At 39.7% G+C, this 15,766-nt stretch overlaps 1 protein-coding gene across 6 annotated transcripts in view; it reads left to right on the top strand.

Moving 5' to 3' along the window:
• Positions 1-4,963, top strand: part of LOC110094766 (serine/threonine-protein kinase EDR1) — a 52,598-nt gene extending 47,635 nt beyond the window's left edge. For all 6 annotated transcript variants that reach the window (XM_028695597.1, XM_020820092.2, XM_020820090.2 and 3 more), the window contains 7 exons: positions 2,685-2,961; positions 3,127-3,250; positions 3,366-3,385; positions 3,554-3,710; positions 3,943-4,231; positions 4,343-4,415; positions 4,513-4,963. In XM_028695597.1, the coding sequence (XP_028551430.1) occupies positions 2,685-2,961; positions 3,127-3,250; positions 3,366-3,385; positions 3,554-3,710; positions 3,943-4,231; positions 4,343-4,415; positions 4,513-4,595 (1,023 nt within the window). In that variant the 3' untranslated portion in view covers positions 4,596-4,963. The remainder of the gene's footprint in view (positions 1-2,684; positions 2,962-3,126; positions 3,251-3,365; positions 3,386-3,553; positions 3,711-3,942; positions 4,232-4,342; positions 4,416-4,512) is intronic.
• Positions 4,964-15,766: the final 10,803 nt, after the last annotated feature.

The following is a 15,766-nucleotide window of genomic DNA, read 5'->3' as shown; positions in this document are numbered from 1 at the left end:
ACGGTGGGGATAGTCAACAGGTTTCTCCGTCCTAATTCTAGTCATAGTGCCCACTAGGTTAACGATGTCATCTAAACTCTTTTGGAGTCTTATCGGGTCCATTGAAAAGCGTCAAGTGAAACCTAATGAAGATTGGGTGCAAGGTACCACATTCTACAAAGGGAAAACACCATTTCGACTTGCCAAAAGGTACCGAAAATACTGGACAGTAAGCTTCAAGAAGGGTTGTAGGTCACTAGGTGTTTAGGGAAGATGCTAAGGCTTGGGCAGCACCCTAATCCGAGGTTAAACTCACTTAAATGTTACCAAACACTGCAGAATTTTGTGTGGACAGCAAACTACGGCGGTTGGAAGAACGGGACAGCAAACTAGAGTGATGGACGACATTATCTAAGAAATTTGGGTGGAGTCTAGAGTGGGGACAGCAGGTGAATACTACCTAAATCTCGCCAAAACAGCTACTAAAAGGTGCAGAAAATAAATGGACAGCAACCTAACCATGATTTAACAATGAGAACTGTCACCTTTGGAGCCCATACGCTCAACTAGTCTAGGCTTTAGCGGAAGAAGAGTCTCCACATTAGAACCGAGGTCACTCCGAGGAAGAAGGAGCCTAAGATCGTCGTTCTTGGATAGGTGGCCGGAGTGGTGGAGGATGATGGCCGAACTGATGTAGAACGGGGACGCCGGCTTCGTTACGGAGAGGATCTCCTCTCCAAAATCTGAAATTGTTCCTTGCAAAAACTGAAATAAATCTGGATTTATCTCAGCTCACAAAATCTGAAAATCTGGATGTGAGAATTCTGTGTTAGAAATGAACAAACTGTCCAATAGTGAGAATAGCTAATGGCAGCCATTGAACGGACATTCCAGGATTTGGATGTGAGAGGACAGGCTAGAAGGAGCAATTGGGATTTGGAAACCAAGGGAATGAGATCTGCCTGAGAAGAGAATTGAGGGAGACGGGTTGAACAGCAACTGACGAGGAGTCTACAGCCTCTGGGAAGCACTCAATTCCGGAATTCCAATCAGGAATTCAATTCATTTTGTGAGGAGTAACGTACAGGAAATTAGAAAGGTGCAATTAAGAAAATTAATAGGGGGGAGAGAGAGAGGGAGGAGTGGCCGGCCAAGCTAGAAGGGAGAGGGGGTTTCGGTTTGATGAGGTGGGGACCACTAATTGAATTTCAGATTTTATTAAAAATCTGAAATGAAATTCAGTTTTCTTAAGGAGAGGAAGCTTCCAATTATGAGGGGAATCAATTTAATCAATTTGAATTTCAAATTTGAAATTGTAAATCAATTAAGTTGATGGCGTAAGTTAGGGAGCAATTTTAGGAAACAATTAATGGCTCATAACCATTTGAATTTCAGTTTTGAAGCTCATAGGAGGGGAAGGAGGCGGCGGCAGGAAGGGGGAAAGGTGGCCGACGAGTTGGTGGGTTGGCCGGCGGCTGATGGCCGGCGGCTGATGGCCGGCGGCTGATGGCCGGCGGATTGGGCTTGCCGGTGGCTGCTGGCCGGCGGTTTGGGGCTGCAGGCCGGCGGCCTGGGTAATCCAGGGAGGGGCGGAGGCAAAGAGCAAAGGAGGGGAAGAAGTAGGGAAAATCTAGGGATCCAAAGAGTGAATTCCAACCTTCCACAAATGCTTTCACCCAAACCACCGTGATGACGACGAGATCAAGAAAATTCAAAGAAGAAAGGCTTGCCGGTGGCTGCTGGCCGGCGGTTTGGGGCTGCAGGCCGGCGGCCTGGGTAATCCAGGGAGGGGCGGAGGCAAAGAGCAAAGGAGGGGAAGAAGTAGGGAAAATCTAGGGATCCAAAGAGTGAATTCCAACCTTCCACAAATGCTTTCACCCAAACCACCGTGATGACGACGAGATCAAGAAAATTCAAAGAAGAAAAATGGAAGAACACTAGAACCTAGAACTCACAAAGAGATCTAGCTTCTCCTACGAACTCATTAAGAGATCGTGGAGGTTTTGCACTCACAAAGAGAACATGAAATGTCAAAATTTTCATTCATCAAAAACTAAAACTATTACATGAGAAAAGGGCCATATAAATAGGCCTCAAAATGACAAAGAAAGTAAAGTACTAAAATGCCCCTTGGGCTACAATAACCACCAAATACCCATAAGGGCAAAAACGAAAAAACATGAAATAAAAATAAATTACTACATTAAATGATGAAAATACAGATCATGATCGTGGCCGTCGATCTCCGGCATCTCCTGGATGTACATGTGTCAAAATCGCTGCTGATGTCCCCATCAGCATTATTAGCCCGTTTTTATTTATTGAAATAGTTGGTGGCCTTTCAATCTTGCTAAATTATTATGCTTCCTTACTGGGATCCAAAATATGATTTTTTTTTAACCCTTTCATGGTGAGAGTACATTCAGGATTTAAGAGTCCTAATTGAACGTGGGATTTTTCCTAACTGTTTTGCTTGAGTGCTAGAGGCATGATGATAGTGGAAGTAGTTAAATTGAACGCATGCTGTTGTGAACTTTTGGTTCTGCCTTCTTTCAATGTTAATGTCAGTCTTTATTTGTTGAATGTAAAATTACTGTTTAGTTTGTTATATGCTTTTTCTATTTTGAGATGTCCATCTTCTTATATATTAAGACAATGCTGTTATTTTCACTGCTTATTGATGGATTTGACTTTAATTTTGCCAGAAAGATGGAACTGGAAGCACTTCTACTGATTTTAGTGTAAGTTTAAGATTGCAAACAAATTCCACCCAGAAAGCAGTGTCATTACCTTCATCGCCTCATGAATTTGGAGGACAGGACTCTGAGAGAAGTGATTCTTCTCATTTTCTGAGAACAGAAGATTTTGAATCAACATGGAACAATGTTCTACAGTCTCATTTTTTAAATAAGCCTTTGCTACCTTTTGAAGAATGGTGCATTGATTTCTCAGAGTTGACCGTGGGTACCCGTGTTGGTATAGGTAATTATGTTTTAATTTAATCTTTAGAAGGCCGAGGATTGCTAGTTGTACTCTCCACTTTTATTTTTCTCAACTATAACAAATTTTGTTGCAAGAGATCATTTGATTAGACTTCCAAGCTTTCTCTCTTTTTTTTATCCTTTGAATTGGTTTCATCACCTACAGGGTTTTTTGGAGAAGTGTTCCGTGGCATATGGAATGGCACTGATGTAGCCATCAAAGTTTTTCTAGAACAAGATCTGACAACTGAAAACATGGAAGACTTCTGCAATGAGATATCAATTCTCAGGTGCCTACCAATTTTGAATATTAGTTTAATCTCATTTTGATTGTTGTTGTGTTATTATTTTGTTCATTATTTTCAAGTTTATTTCTGACCGTAACTGTTTGTTCTTTTCTTGCAGCCGACTCAGGCATCCAAATGGTATTAGCCTCTCCTCAAGTTTTGAATGGTTAAATATTTCTGCTAGTTATTTATTTATTTGCCTACCACTGAGTTTTATCACATACCATAAGATTTTCTCTGTGAAACATTACACCCGATGTTCCTGCATTCTATACTTACAACAATTGCTGAATTTTGTTTTTATAGTTATATTATTTCTTGGCGCATGCATGAAACCTCCTCATTTGTCGATGGTTACTGAATACATGGAGATGGGCTCTTTGTATTATTTAATACACTTGAGTGGCCAGAAAAAGAAACTAAGTTGGCGTAGAAGATTGAAAATGCTCCGTGACATCTGCAGGTGGGTCTAAACCATGACAGTTGTTTACCAATGATTTCATAACATAAACAAAGATAAGTAGGATTATAATAAAGAATATGAAATCTCACATTCAAGTTTAGAAGTCTGCAAAATGCCAATGCATATCTTCTTTCTTCAATGATTATTATGTTTTCAAACTGCATCACCGCATACTTGAATCATAAATAACCTTTTTTTTTTGCTATTTCAATAATTGTTCATTGCCTTTTAGGGGGTTGATGTGCATTCACCGTATGAAAATAGTTCATCGTGATCTAAAAAGTGCAAATTGCCTAGTGAATAAGCACTGGACAGTGAAGATATGTGATTTTGGGCTTTCACGATTGACGAAAGATGTTCCTATGAAGGATGAATCTTCTGCTGGAACTCCTGAATGGATGGCACCTGAACTCATCCGCAATGAGTCAATCACTGAAAAATGTGACATCTTTAGCCTTGGAGTCATAATGTGGGAGCTATGCACACTCAATAGGCCTTGGGAAGGTGTACCAGCAGTTCAAGTAAGCTTACATGCTTCGATATTGTATTTCTTTAGTACAAATTGGCTTCCTTTTGAAAGTGGCACATTTTTCAGTGATGTGTTATAAATATGTTATAATTTTTTTGCTCAGGTGGTATATGCAGTTGCCAACGAAGGAACAAGATTAGAGATACCTGAGGGACCCCTTGGAAAACTTATCGCAGGTTTATACCTCAATAAAATCTTTCTCTCTTTCCATCTACCATTCTTTGCTTGCTTTTTGAGTACATTCTCCAATTCTTTTCTCGGCATTTTTTGTAGATTGTTGGGCTGAACCCAACCAGCGTCCTAGTTGCCAGGAGATCCTCACAAGGTTGCTTGATTGTGAGTATGCTCACTGTTGATTTCATCTCATGCCTGCATGTATAGCAATGTAGAGCGGTTGAACTTTGTTCAATCTGTCTGTAAATTTTTCAATTTTCCCTTCTCTCTTTTTTTAAGAGTTATAGCCAAGTACTTCATCTTTAGTTTCCACAGCCTAAAATTATGAGATCCCTTGAGCTGCGTTGTATGAGATAAGACGATTTACTTGGTTTGAAAGTTTTCTTGATTATAGAACAAAAGGCACTTTTTTAATCGTGTACATTAAATATTTGGAGGATTGTTGAATTGTTTATTAGAAGAACTAGCCCTCCAATTCTTATTGTAAAATATTTTTTGATTCCTCTGGAAGTCCTATTTTTAGTGGAACTACTAGTATTATTGTTCCTTATGTGGAAACCTACAGTGTAACTGTTGCAATGTTCGTGATCATTATCTGACATGATTAGCTTGGCGTGGGAAATATTAAACCTACGCTACCTTATTGAATAGATGAATCAAGAATTCTATCTCGAAGATTCCAGGTAGCTTTTATTTATTCAGCTATCCATATTTGCAGAATATGAAGAATTTATGATCATGCATACAGGTTTTAGCCTAAGGGCATCTCCAACGGAACTCCAAATGCTTGAATGCCGTCGCCTCCGAGCTCCAGCCGAATGGTGAAACTTTTTCTATTTCCATGCGGGTGAACAGTATGACGCCAATATTGACGTTGAACTGTTCATTATCTCTATTTTTCTCGGTCTACCGAACTTGACAAGAAGCGCGCGAAAGAAAAAAAAAAAGATCGTTACCTTCTCAAAATGGAGTTCCATTGGAGATGAATCGCGGCATTTTTAAGTTTCACGACATTTTGGAGTGAAAAATACGATTTTCCGTTGGAGATGGTCTAAGGTGGTTGGAAAAGCAATCGTTTGTTCTACTTTGCAGTAGTTCACCTGCTTTAGTAAAATGCATGCAAATATCACCCAACCAATGATTTGTTCTAGTCTACAAGCTAGATTTGAAATTCATATTCCTGTAATAACCCCCCTTATAATCACTTCTTTACTAGGAAACTACCATCACTCGGTTTAGTGGCATTCGCACTGTCCCTGCTATTGATATATCTGCCTTAAATTTATTTTTTATTTACATCTAACAATATAGAAAATAAATTTGGTGGTTATTATACAATCAAATTGTCTTAAGAAATTCAAAGGCAGTGTAGCTGATGTATAATACAACAAAAACCTCAAAAACAAAAAAGTAGGCTGCAATGTGGATGTTTTTGACTTTTCCTTTTTCTGGTGGAAGAAAAGAGTATGCTATATTAAAAAAAGAGGGTATAAGAAGTAATTTGGGTGAAATACAAGAGAAAAAGGACTTCAATAGTCTTTTAAAAGGACGTTTTGTATTACTAAAAAGGAGGAATCATTATCACTAATCACTTCAATTTTTATCCTTAAAAAAGGTATAGTGATGAAAGTAGATGAAGTGATGATGAGTTCTAATAGAGAGATGACTACACAGATGAGGTGATGACAAGTTTTAAGAAAAGAACTGAAGCCCTAAGTATTGAGTGGCATTGCTTTATTAGTTGGTGATAGAGGCCACGATATGCTATGAATTAGGAGTGTTAATTTCGGGTTACGGGTTGGGTTCGGGTCAAACTTGAAACTGATCCGGCACTATTCGGGTTCGGGTCGACCGACCCGTTTTTGCAATCGGGTCGACCTACTCATTTTTGCAAACGGGTCGATTTTTTGGACCCGAACACGACCCGCTTCGGGTCAACTCGTCCCGACCCGCGGACACAAAAGTGGGCACCCGAACCCGACCCACTTTGGGTTCTGGTCAACCCGACCGAACCCGCGAACACGACATGGCCTCGGGATGCAATGTGACGTGAAACCGCCTCGGATGCCAGCGAGGCGGCGACTAACATGTACACTGGACGCCGGCGAGGCGACGACTGACACTGGACGCTACGAGACATGGCTTCGAGACTCGATATGACATGGCCTCAGACGCAACGTGACGTGACACATCAGGGTAGGCGGGGCAGCCGGGAAGCAGGTGGGGTCATTCCGGGCAGATGGGTTTATGTGCATTCAGGGTCATTTCGGGTTATTCTAGGATTCTCGGGTCAACCCGAACCTGACCCGCTTCGGATTTGGGTCAACCCAAACCCAAAATTTTCGGATAGGGTCCAATATTGACAGGTCTACTGTGAATTAGTTGGGGGAATTGCTCCTGATTGCTATAGGATGGATGAAGAAGATTCACAAGGATCAGAATCTTCAGTAGTAAATGAGTTAAAATTATTAGAATAGAGCAAAATGAAAGATTGTGAGTTTTGAGCATGCAAAATCTGTCATATTTTTGGTTCTTGGGTAGCTTCAATTCTTTCCATGAAGGGTACAGTTGGATCTTTTGGAACGAGTAGAATAATAAGAAGATGCTTACAAGGAGTCCCATAAAAAGCAAGAGATAGATTTTAGTTATATACCACACCAAAGTTTAATGAGTTCCTGTCTAAGTTAAAAAGAAGTTGGACAAGAAAGAAGCGAAGCAAATTGTTCAATATACACGAGCAAATATAATCTTGGACTTGAAGGCAATTAAGTTATTCATAAATTTACTTATGAAATTAGCAACTTAGGAATGCCACTAATATTTCAACAATTTATAGGAAGGTTTTAGAAGCATGATTCTAAGAGGGATGATCATGAGATTTTCCTTGATAGACATAAAATTATATGATAGGTATTGATATTACTGAAACGTTTCATACACGTCACACTTGTAAAGAAAAATTGTTTGCACTATTAACTAGAAATTAAGACCAACAAACAGAACTACCTGACCTCATGACCATTTCAAATACGTTGACTTCACACGATGAGTCCCCAAGTATCTCCACCTAACCATGAATTAGCCTTTATCCTTTCAACTGTCAATAAACACCACATATTTTGCTTACAGGCCTGATGTAACCACTTCCAATTTCGGATGATACTCAAGGTGATCTAAAAATGAACTTTGTCATTGTGATACCCACGCGATAAGGCAAAATTGCAATCACGGTCATCGTTGATCATCTGACCAAATGCGCTTACTTGACGCCCTCCCATAGTAGGAGCTACTTCACTTCTAAAATCTATATTGTCATTGTGGGATCCTAAAATCGATTACCTATTGTTGCGTCCTGCAATATTCATGGGGTAGAGAAATATAAGTTTAACGTCTTAGCTTTGTACGAAAATTCATCACACAATCAAATAAGAGATAGGGTGTAACAATTATAAGAGACGCAAATTTTTACATGGAAAATCTTAAAAAAGGGAAAAACCACGGAGCCTAGCCCAGTTTGAATGAATCCACTAGTATTTGCAGTTGATTGCAAATGAGGCCCTTCATTGAAGGGATGGCCTTGGCGTGATGTAACACATATAAATCATATAGAGTGTGTTACATGGTGGAAATAGGAAGCATAACATGTTTGTTTGGTCGGAAGGACCATAGTCGACATGCGATGGAGGTCGGAACGATCGTAGTCAGTGGGTGACGGAGATCGGAAACCGTTGTCTGGCAATAGAGGTCAGAAAGACCATTATCGGGCGGAAGTCGATGTCGGGTAGAAATTTGGCGATAGGAGGAAGTTCGACATCGGGTAGAAGTCCGACGACGGGCGGATGTTCGGGGTGGGGTAGAAGTCCGACGACGGGATGAAGTTTGGCGCCGGGTAGAAGTCCGACGATGGGAAAAAGTCTGGCGATGGGCGGAGTTCGGGGTCGGGTAGAAGTCCGACGACGGGAAAAAGCTTGGCGTCGGGTAAAAGTCTTACGACGGGTAGAAGTCCGGCGACGGGCGGAAGTTCGGCTTTGGGTAGAAGTATGACAAAAGTATGCGATGGGCAAAAGTCCAATGACTAGAAAAAGTCCAGCGTCGGGTTGAAGTACGATGGGAGTCCTGCGACAAGCGAAAGTCCGGCGACGGGTGGAAGTCCAACGTCGAGTAGAAATTCGGCAACGGGTGAAAATTTGGCATCGTTCGGTGACTGGGACGTGGCCAAGGAGGAGTTTGGTGGTAAGAGAACTCTTCATTCTCTTCTTACTTGGGCCTCCTCCTTCCTCTTCTTCTTGCTTGGGTCCCTTCTTCGTCCTTCCTCCTCCCTCCATGAGAAATGAGGAGTCTATTTATAATTTTCTGAGAGTGTCATGACCTATAAATAAGAGGAAGATCAAGGGTAAATTGGGAGTGGTTTGAATGGACGGCCGATGTTGAATCCCTTGATCATGGACCATTTATTGGGCATTCGACTATCTTAATGATATCAAAATTCGACAATCTTGGTTATCACCTCATGGAATAAGTTTTGTTAGAGAATAGGGAAATATATATAGAGCCAAAAGCCAACTATCTCTTACTCCTTCATGATGTGGGACTAAAAAAGAGTACATGAATGCTATGTGAGCTTGGGCTTTATTGGGCCATTAAATTGAGTTTTGTTGGGCCACAAATTTGGGCTAGTTGGGCTACGAATTTGGGCTAGTTGGGTGAATTTTTTTTATTTTGTATTATAAATTTGTTCGTTGTCCGGTCCGATTTCAGCCCAAATGATGTCCAAATAAACTTATATTCAATAGTTTTGCGACAGCTCAGGGCGGCGGTTTATTCACCGGTACTTCTGGCGTTCAAATATGCCGGAAATACTGACGGATTAAATGCCGAAATTCGCTTAAAGAAAACGACGTATTAGCATCCATTTTTTCGCCAGAAATATGCCAGAAAAGCCGCCAAAAAATTTTCCGACAGTAAAATTGCGCTGGTTAATATTTCCGACACGCAAATTACCGTTAGATGTGTTTTCATCGGAAATACGCCGGAAAATGAAAATTTCTAGCGTACTTTAACTGTTACCGGCGGATGTTGTCTGCCGGTAAGTGTGGTGTTGTTGCCATAAAACTCACTTCTCTAGGGCTAAAAATACACCATGTTTTTCACATCACTTGCTCAATATATTTCATCAAAACCCTCAATTTCTCCCCACACAACTACGATCATAGAGTTGGGAATGCCACTCAAAAGTGATTCTTGTAACACTTTTCAAACGCAATGATTGTTTAAAAATGGGCAAACTAAGTAGCTAGCAGCACTTAATACAATGGACTAGCATGTCTCTAAAGAAGAACTAACTTGGGTCCTCAATGATTAAGAGCTGCACAATCAAAACCAACCAACCTACCTAGAGGAAGAGGTCAATCTCCCAGTAGTAGTTTGTTAGGGTGGTTAAAGATAAGATGTCTCATGACACAAACAGTGGGGAAAAGCTACTATTGAGCAATGATGACAAAGCTTGTGTACAAAGAAGCTACAGTAATCCTCAAAGTGCTACAGAAAAAAATATCAACTTCTTCCTCTTAGCGCTAACGAAATGTTCTCGAATTGTCGTGTATCGTATCAGCCTCCCACTCTTGTGCTTATCTAAACTATTTCGCCTCCATATCACAAGCAAAATATTTTGCCACACTCTTTCACTATTATAAATTATGATGTTGTCTGCTCTTTTGATTATTCCACAAGCTTCCAAACCATCCTCCCTTTTGTTTAATCATTGTAGTTATTGCAATTATTTTGTATAAAAATCTTTCGTCACAGTCAGGTGGGTGTGATAAGGACAGGTTATTTTGTCTGCTTATACTGATCAAGTGACTGAGAAGCCATAGCGATGCTTAATCTTTAGCCATTGCAGATGACTTTGCAGACTTGGATATCAGAATCTAATCATGTTAACACGTTACCCAATAGCTAAACAGCAATGATTGTCTCAACGTACAAATATCTAATACGGAATTCTTCACAGAATTTCTTTGGAAAATCGGCAAAAGAAATACATGAATCTTTTTACAAATTTATAAAGAGGGATTTACATACATATCCTCTCTCTCTCTCTCTAGATATTGTATGGGGAAATACATAAATATAAAAATGTTAAGTGATATATATGTAAAATACTGTAGATTTTATTGCTCGAACATATGATGGAAATAAAAATCTGCGATGAGATTTGGAGGCATTCGTCAGGGGATGGAATCATAGCGTGCTTTTGTCCGTCATAATTAATTAAAGCTAACAGCGAAGCATGCATGCTTTTGGTGCTCTCTCATGCATAGTGATATTGTATAATGTGCTTTAGGTTTGCAGTTTTATTTTATTTTATTTGAAAATTATAATGTATTTTATGATGCTTGTCTGGTGGATTATGGTATGTGCTGGCAGCATTCTATGGAAAATTGTAGATGGCCGGTAATGTGTCATGGGTGAAGAAATATTCAACTAGACTTCATTTTGTGATGACTTAGACTTAGATATATTATTGTATGTCACAATGTTTATAACGATAGGGTAAGATGGATGGGGTGATAAAATAGGTTTTTGGGTCGGGTTTAGATCAAATTTGAAATTGACTTGCGCTTAATACATCCGACTCATTTGTCCAAATGAATTAAAAATCTAGATCCGAACCTGACCCAATAGTTCCAACCTGACACGACCCAACCCGCTAACTTGATTGAGTGTGACAGGGGGGTGGGAGTAGGCAAGCGGGCAAAGGCCAGGGCTAGAGTGAGCAGGCGAGCGTTAGCTAGCGAGGGCGAGTGTGAGCTCGAGCAGGTGAGGGTGAACTGCGAACGCTAGGATGAGCGGGTGAGGGTGAGCTGCGAACGCTAGGACGAGCAGCAAGAGTGATGAGTGCAAGCACGAGCGAGATGTGATCGAGCAAGTGTTCGGGTTAAATTGGATAGATGATGGAGAATGCAAAGGGCGAGTCAAAAGGGTCAAATAGGTTATTTTTGGGTTTACGAGTTAACTCAAACCCGACCCAATATTGCAATCGAGTCAATAAATTAAAACCAAACCCACCTCATTTACTAAACAGATTGATTCGAGCTCAGAATTTTTTTGGTTGGGCCATATATTGACACCCCAGTAAGAGAATTGTTTGAAATGCGATTATCAGAGGACCGTAGTCAAGGGATGTAATTAGATGGATACATTGGTGATTGAGTTGTGGTTCATGTTGGGGATGGAAGTAAACCCTTCAACAAAACAAACAAGAAAAATAGAAAAGTAGTAGGGACATCGGGATTTAATGTGGAAAAACTCAAAATCGGGAAAAAAATCACAAGGCCACACCACAATAAGAATTCTACTATGAAAATTGGGAGAAATAAGTACATATCTATATTCTCTCTCTCTCCCCCCTTTTTTTCTCTTCTCTCTTACACCGTTCTCTCTAACAAAATACAAGAGAAAGTCAAGTAATTAACACCAAGAGACACCACCCTTCAGAAAAAATGAGAAGGAAAACCATTCGGTTTGCCTCAAAGCATTGTCGCGCCATTTTGGAATGTTGCGGTGCTCAAGCCTCTGTCATCATGATGCTGCATCAATTAAACCTGCAGTGCTCTAACGCTCAAACCTGTTGCACTGCGACATCACATAATGCTGAGGCGCCTAATCTATAGTGCAGCGACGCTTTGCTCCCTGTCGTTTCTCCCAACAAATTTTATAGCACTGGGGCTCTTAGGAACACAACACACAGGTGCTCGGGAACACAGCGTCGAGACGTTGTACAAAGAAAAAAATTTCAGGTGCTGATCATGTGGCTTTGATGATGCCAATTAGGTAGTACCGTAGTAGTTTTGCGATTGAAATTGAGCAATGGTCCGACAGTGATGCTTGTGTTGGAGCTTGAAGATTCTTCATGCCTCTATACTTTTTTAATCTCAAGCCAATGTTTAATCCCCTTTCATGTTGAGAGGCTTATTTATAAATTTTTTTAGAGTAGCATGTGCCTTAAATATAATCAAAATTTAGAATACTTTTTTAGATGACATGTATCAAATCCACTAATGATATATTATTTTTGTAATATTTAAGTGTCTCAATGATGTCAGAATTAGATAATATTTAGCTCATTGGATTTTTCTTATCGTGACGCATTATTTGACTATAAGCATGAGAAGTTTGGGATTTCTTTGGTCATTCATTTAGCATGTCAAAGTTTTCTATTGCGCTTCAGTATTTGACCTTAGCTCATGCTGACTTGAATATGACAACTTTTGGTGTCATTGAGTTCGTCTTATCAAGACATTCTATTTGATTATAAATTTGTTGAAATCAAAATTTGAATGATCTTGAATTAAATTAAAAAAATGTCCCAACAAGACTGTTTTTTATGGCATCAAGGTCAACCCAAAACTTGTATCCCTTTATTTAGGCCATAGAGTTTGATGTTTAATTGCTAAGTTTTGATGTTTTACATTATTAAGATGAGAAATCAATGAGGTTGGGGCAATGTGAGCGAGGTCATAAGGTGAAGTTAGTGCTAAGATTTATGCTCTAAGAGCGCTTAAAAATTGAAACGAGCCAGATCAAAATTGATTTAATTTTGATCCGAATTAGCTTAAAATCGTATGAATGGAACTACTTTTGGAACATTCACAGCCCTACGTGAAGTAGCATCTCAAGGTGGCATTTTTAATAAAGCTATCGTCACGATTAAGTAAGCTAACATGCTTTTATTATTTATGGCATTAAACAATCTACTTTAGCTTTACGATTTGTTTAATTAAAGCTCAGAATGTGTTGCAATTCTATTGCACCATAATATGTCGGGTCAATTGTTCAAAGCGTCAATGAAAGAGATAGGAATATTATTAGTAGAATTTGAGTTGGATGGTTGAAGTAGAGGAATGCATCAAAGTCTATTGTGTGATAAAAATACCACTCAAATTTAAGTGAAAACTTTATAACATGGTGGTGAGACCTGCAATGTTTTATGACATAAAATGTTGACAATTAAAAGAGAAGCATAAAATTAAATTAGGTGTTGCAGAGATGAGGATGCTCTTGTGGATGAGTGGCTTTACACTTAGAGACAGAATGCAAAACGAGTATGTACGTGAAAAGGTTGGAGTAGCTCTAATGTCAGTTAAGTTTAGAGAGAGTCGCCTAAGATGAGCTTCTTCATGGTATCAGAGCGCTAGGTTGAAGTTTTTTTTCTCGCAAATTGATGCCTCCGCATTGTCAACCTCTTCTCCTGTTATAGTTCTTTCTGATACTATTTATGCTTCTCATATAGTAACTATACCTCCTCAGCTAAAATTCTTCATGGCTAATGTCAAAACCATGGTAACTGTTCAGTTAACCACCGAAAATCATCTTCTATGGAAATCACAACTTTTGAAGTTGTTTGCAGGAAACAACTTTGAAGGGTATCTCACTGGTGCTGTCGTCAAACCGCCTAAAGAGATCACATATGTCGATGGATCCTCTATCTTAAACCCTTCGTTTCAAACCTGGATGCTCATAGATCAGCATCTTGCTTCCGCCATCTACTCAACTGTGTCACCGTCTCTTTTTCCATTAATTTTAAATCTTTCTTCAACACATAACATCTGGACGACTTTGGAACTTCGACTCCAATCAACGAATCGCTCCAGACTTCTTCAGCTTAAAAATGAATTACACCAATTACAGCTTGGTAACAAAACAATGTTTACCTATCTCTCAGACGTCAAGGCAAAAGTAGACGCCATTGCTGCTGCAGGGTCATCCATTGACGTTGAAGATATTATACTTTATACCATTAATGAACTGACATTTACCTATAATTCCTTCAAAGCTATTATTCGCAACCAGCTTCAACCGATTTCCTTGGATGACTTCTACGCACTGCTGTGTAGTGAAGAACTACACATCACGACTGCAACACATCGTGACAACATTAACAATTCTACAACAGATCCTAGTTTCACGCTTGCAGCTACTCGCGGCTCCTCTCGGCATCGCGGCTCTTTCTCTTCTAATTACCGCGGTCGCTCTTCCCCTGTACGTTCATCTACTGGATGTGGTTCTGCTCGATCATCCTCTAGTTGTGCATCTCCCTCATGTCGTGGAAGTCGTCAGCCCCGTACGACTATTGATTGCCAAATTTGTGGGAAGTATGGGCATTCAGCAATTCACTGATGGTACCTTCATGATACATCCTATAATTCAACACCGCAAGCTTATATCACTACACATACTTCCCAATCAGCTGGCTGGTTTTTAGACTCAGGTGCAACATAGCACTTAACTTCCAACCCAGCTCAATTAAACAATGTCCAGAATTATACGGGTACTTCTTAGGTTCATGTAGGCAATGGTCAGCATCTACCAATTGCAAATACCGGTCAAGGTTTGCTTCTCACCCCTTACCATAAGCTCCACCTACCTAATGTTTTACATGTTTCCCATCCCTCCCATAATTTACTTTCCATACACAAACTAACCAATGATAACTCGTGTTTTGTGCTACTTGATGCTCATGACTTTGCTATTAAGGACTCCCGGACCAACAAGACTCTTCTCCAAGGACCCAATCATCATGGTCTTTACCCAATTTAGCTTCAATCGCACCTTCGCCATTCGACTCCTTCAATCTCCGCTTTAGCTGCTACCTATGCTTCCACGTTCTTATGGCATCAGAGGCTTGGGCACCCCTCTACTTCATGCTAGCAACATCTATTGTCTATACTATCTATTATTCCTAGTTTTAGTAATCCACATTGTAATGCTTGTGCTCAAGCAAAATGCGCTAAGTTGCCTTTTTCTTTGTCTACTACTACTACATCTCAATGCTTAGAACTTATCCATAGTGATGTTTGGGGACCTTCACCAATTTCATCAATGCAAGCTTATCTTTATTATGTTATTTTTATTAATGATTATATTCTTAATTCTTGGATTTATCCTTTATGTCATAAATCTGAAGTGTGCTCCAAATTTTTTCAATTTAAAGCTCTAGTGGAAAAAAATTCAAAAACCTATAAAAATCCTAAGAACAGATGGTGGAGGAGAATATGTCAACAAAACTTTTCAAAACCATCTCCTTAACTTTGGTATCATCCATCAAATTTCTTGCCCCTACACTCAACAAAATGGGGTTGCTGAACGGAAGCATAGACTCTTGCTTAACACTGTGCGTGCCTATTGTTTAATGCATATTTACCTTCCAAATTTTGGTTGGATGCTCTCTTCATAGCCACCTATCTTATTAATCGTATCCCTTCTTCCAATACGCAAAATCTCTCACCATATGCTCTCTTATATAATAAATCCCCAAATTATTCTCATTTGGTTGTATGTGTTATCCTTGGTT

The sequence above is a fragment of the Dendrobium catenatum genome, unplaced genomic scaffold (assembly GCF_001605985.2).
Source record: "Dendrobium catenatum unplaced genomic scaffold, ASM160598v2 fragScaff_scaffold_659, whole genome shotgun sequence".
In the NCBI taxonomy this organism is placed as follows: domain Eukaryota; kingdom Viridiplantae; phylum Streptophyta; class Magnoliopsida; order Asparagales; family Orchidaceae; genus Dendrobium; species Dendrobium catenatum.
Note: the sequence above shows the minus strand (reverse complement) of the source record. Positions and strands in the feature narration are given on the sequence as shown.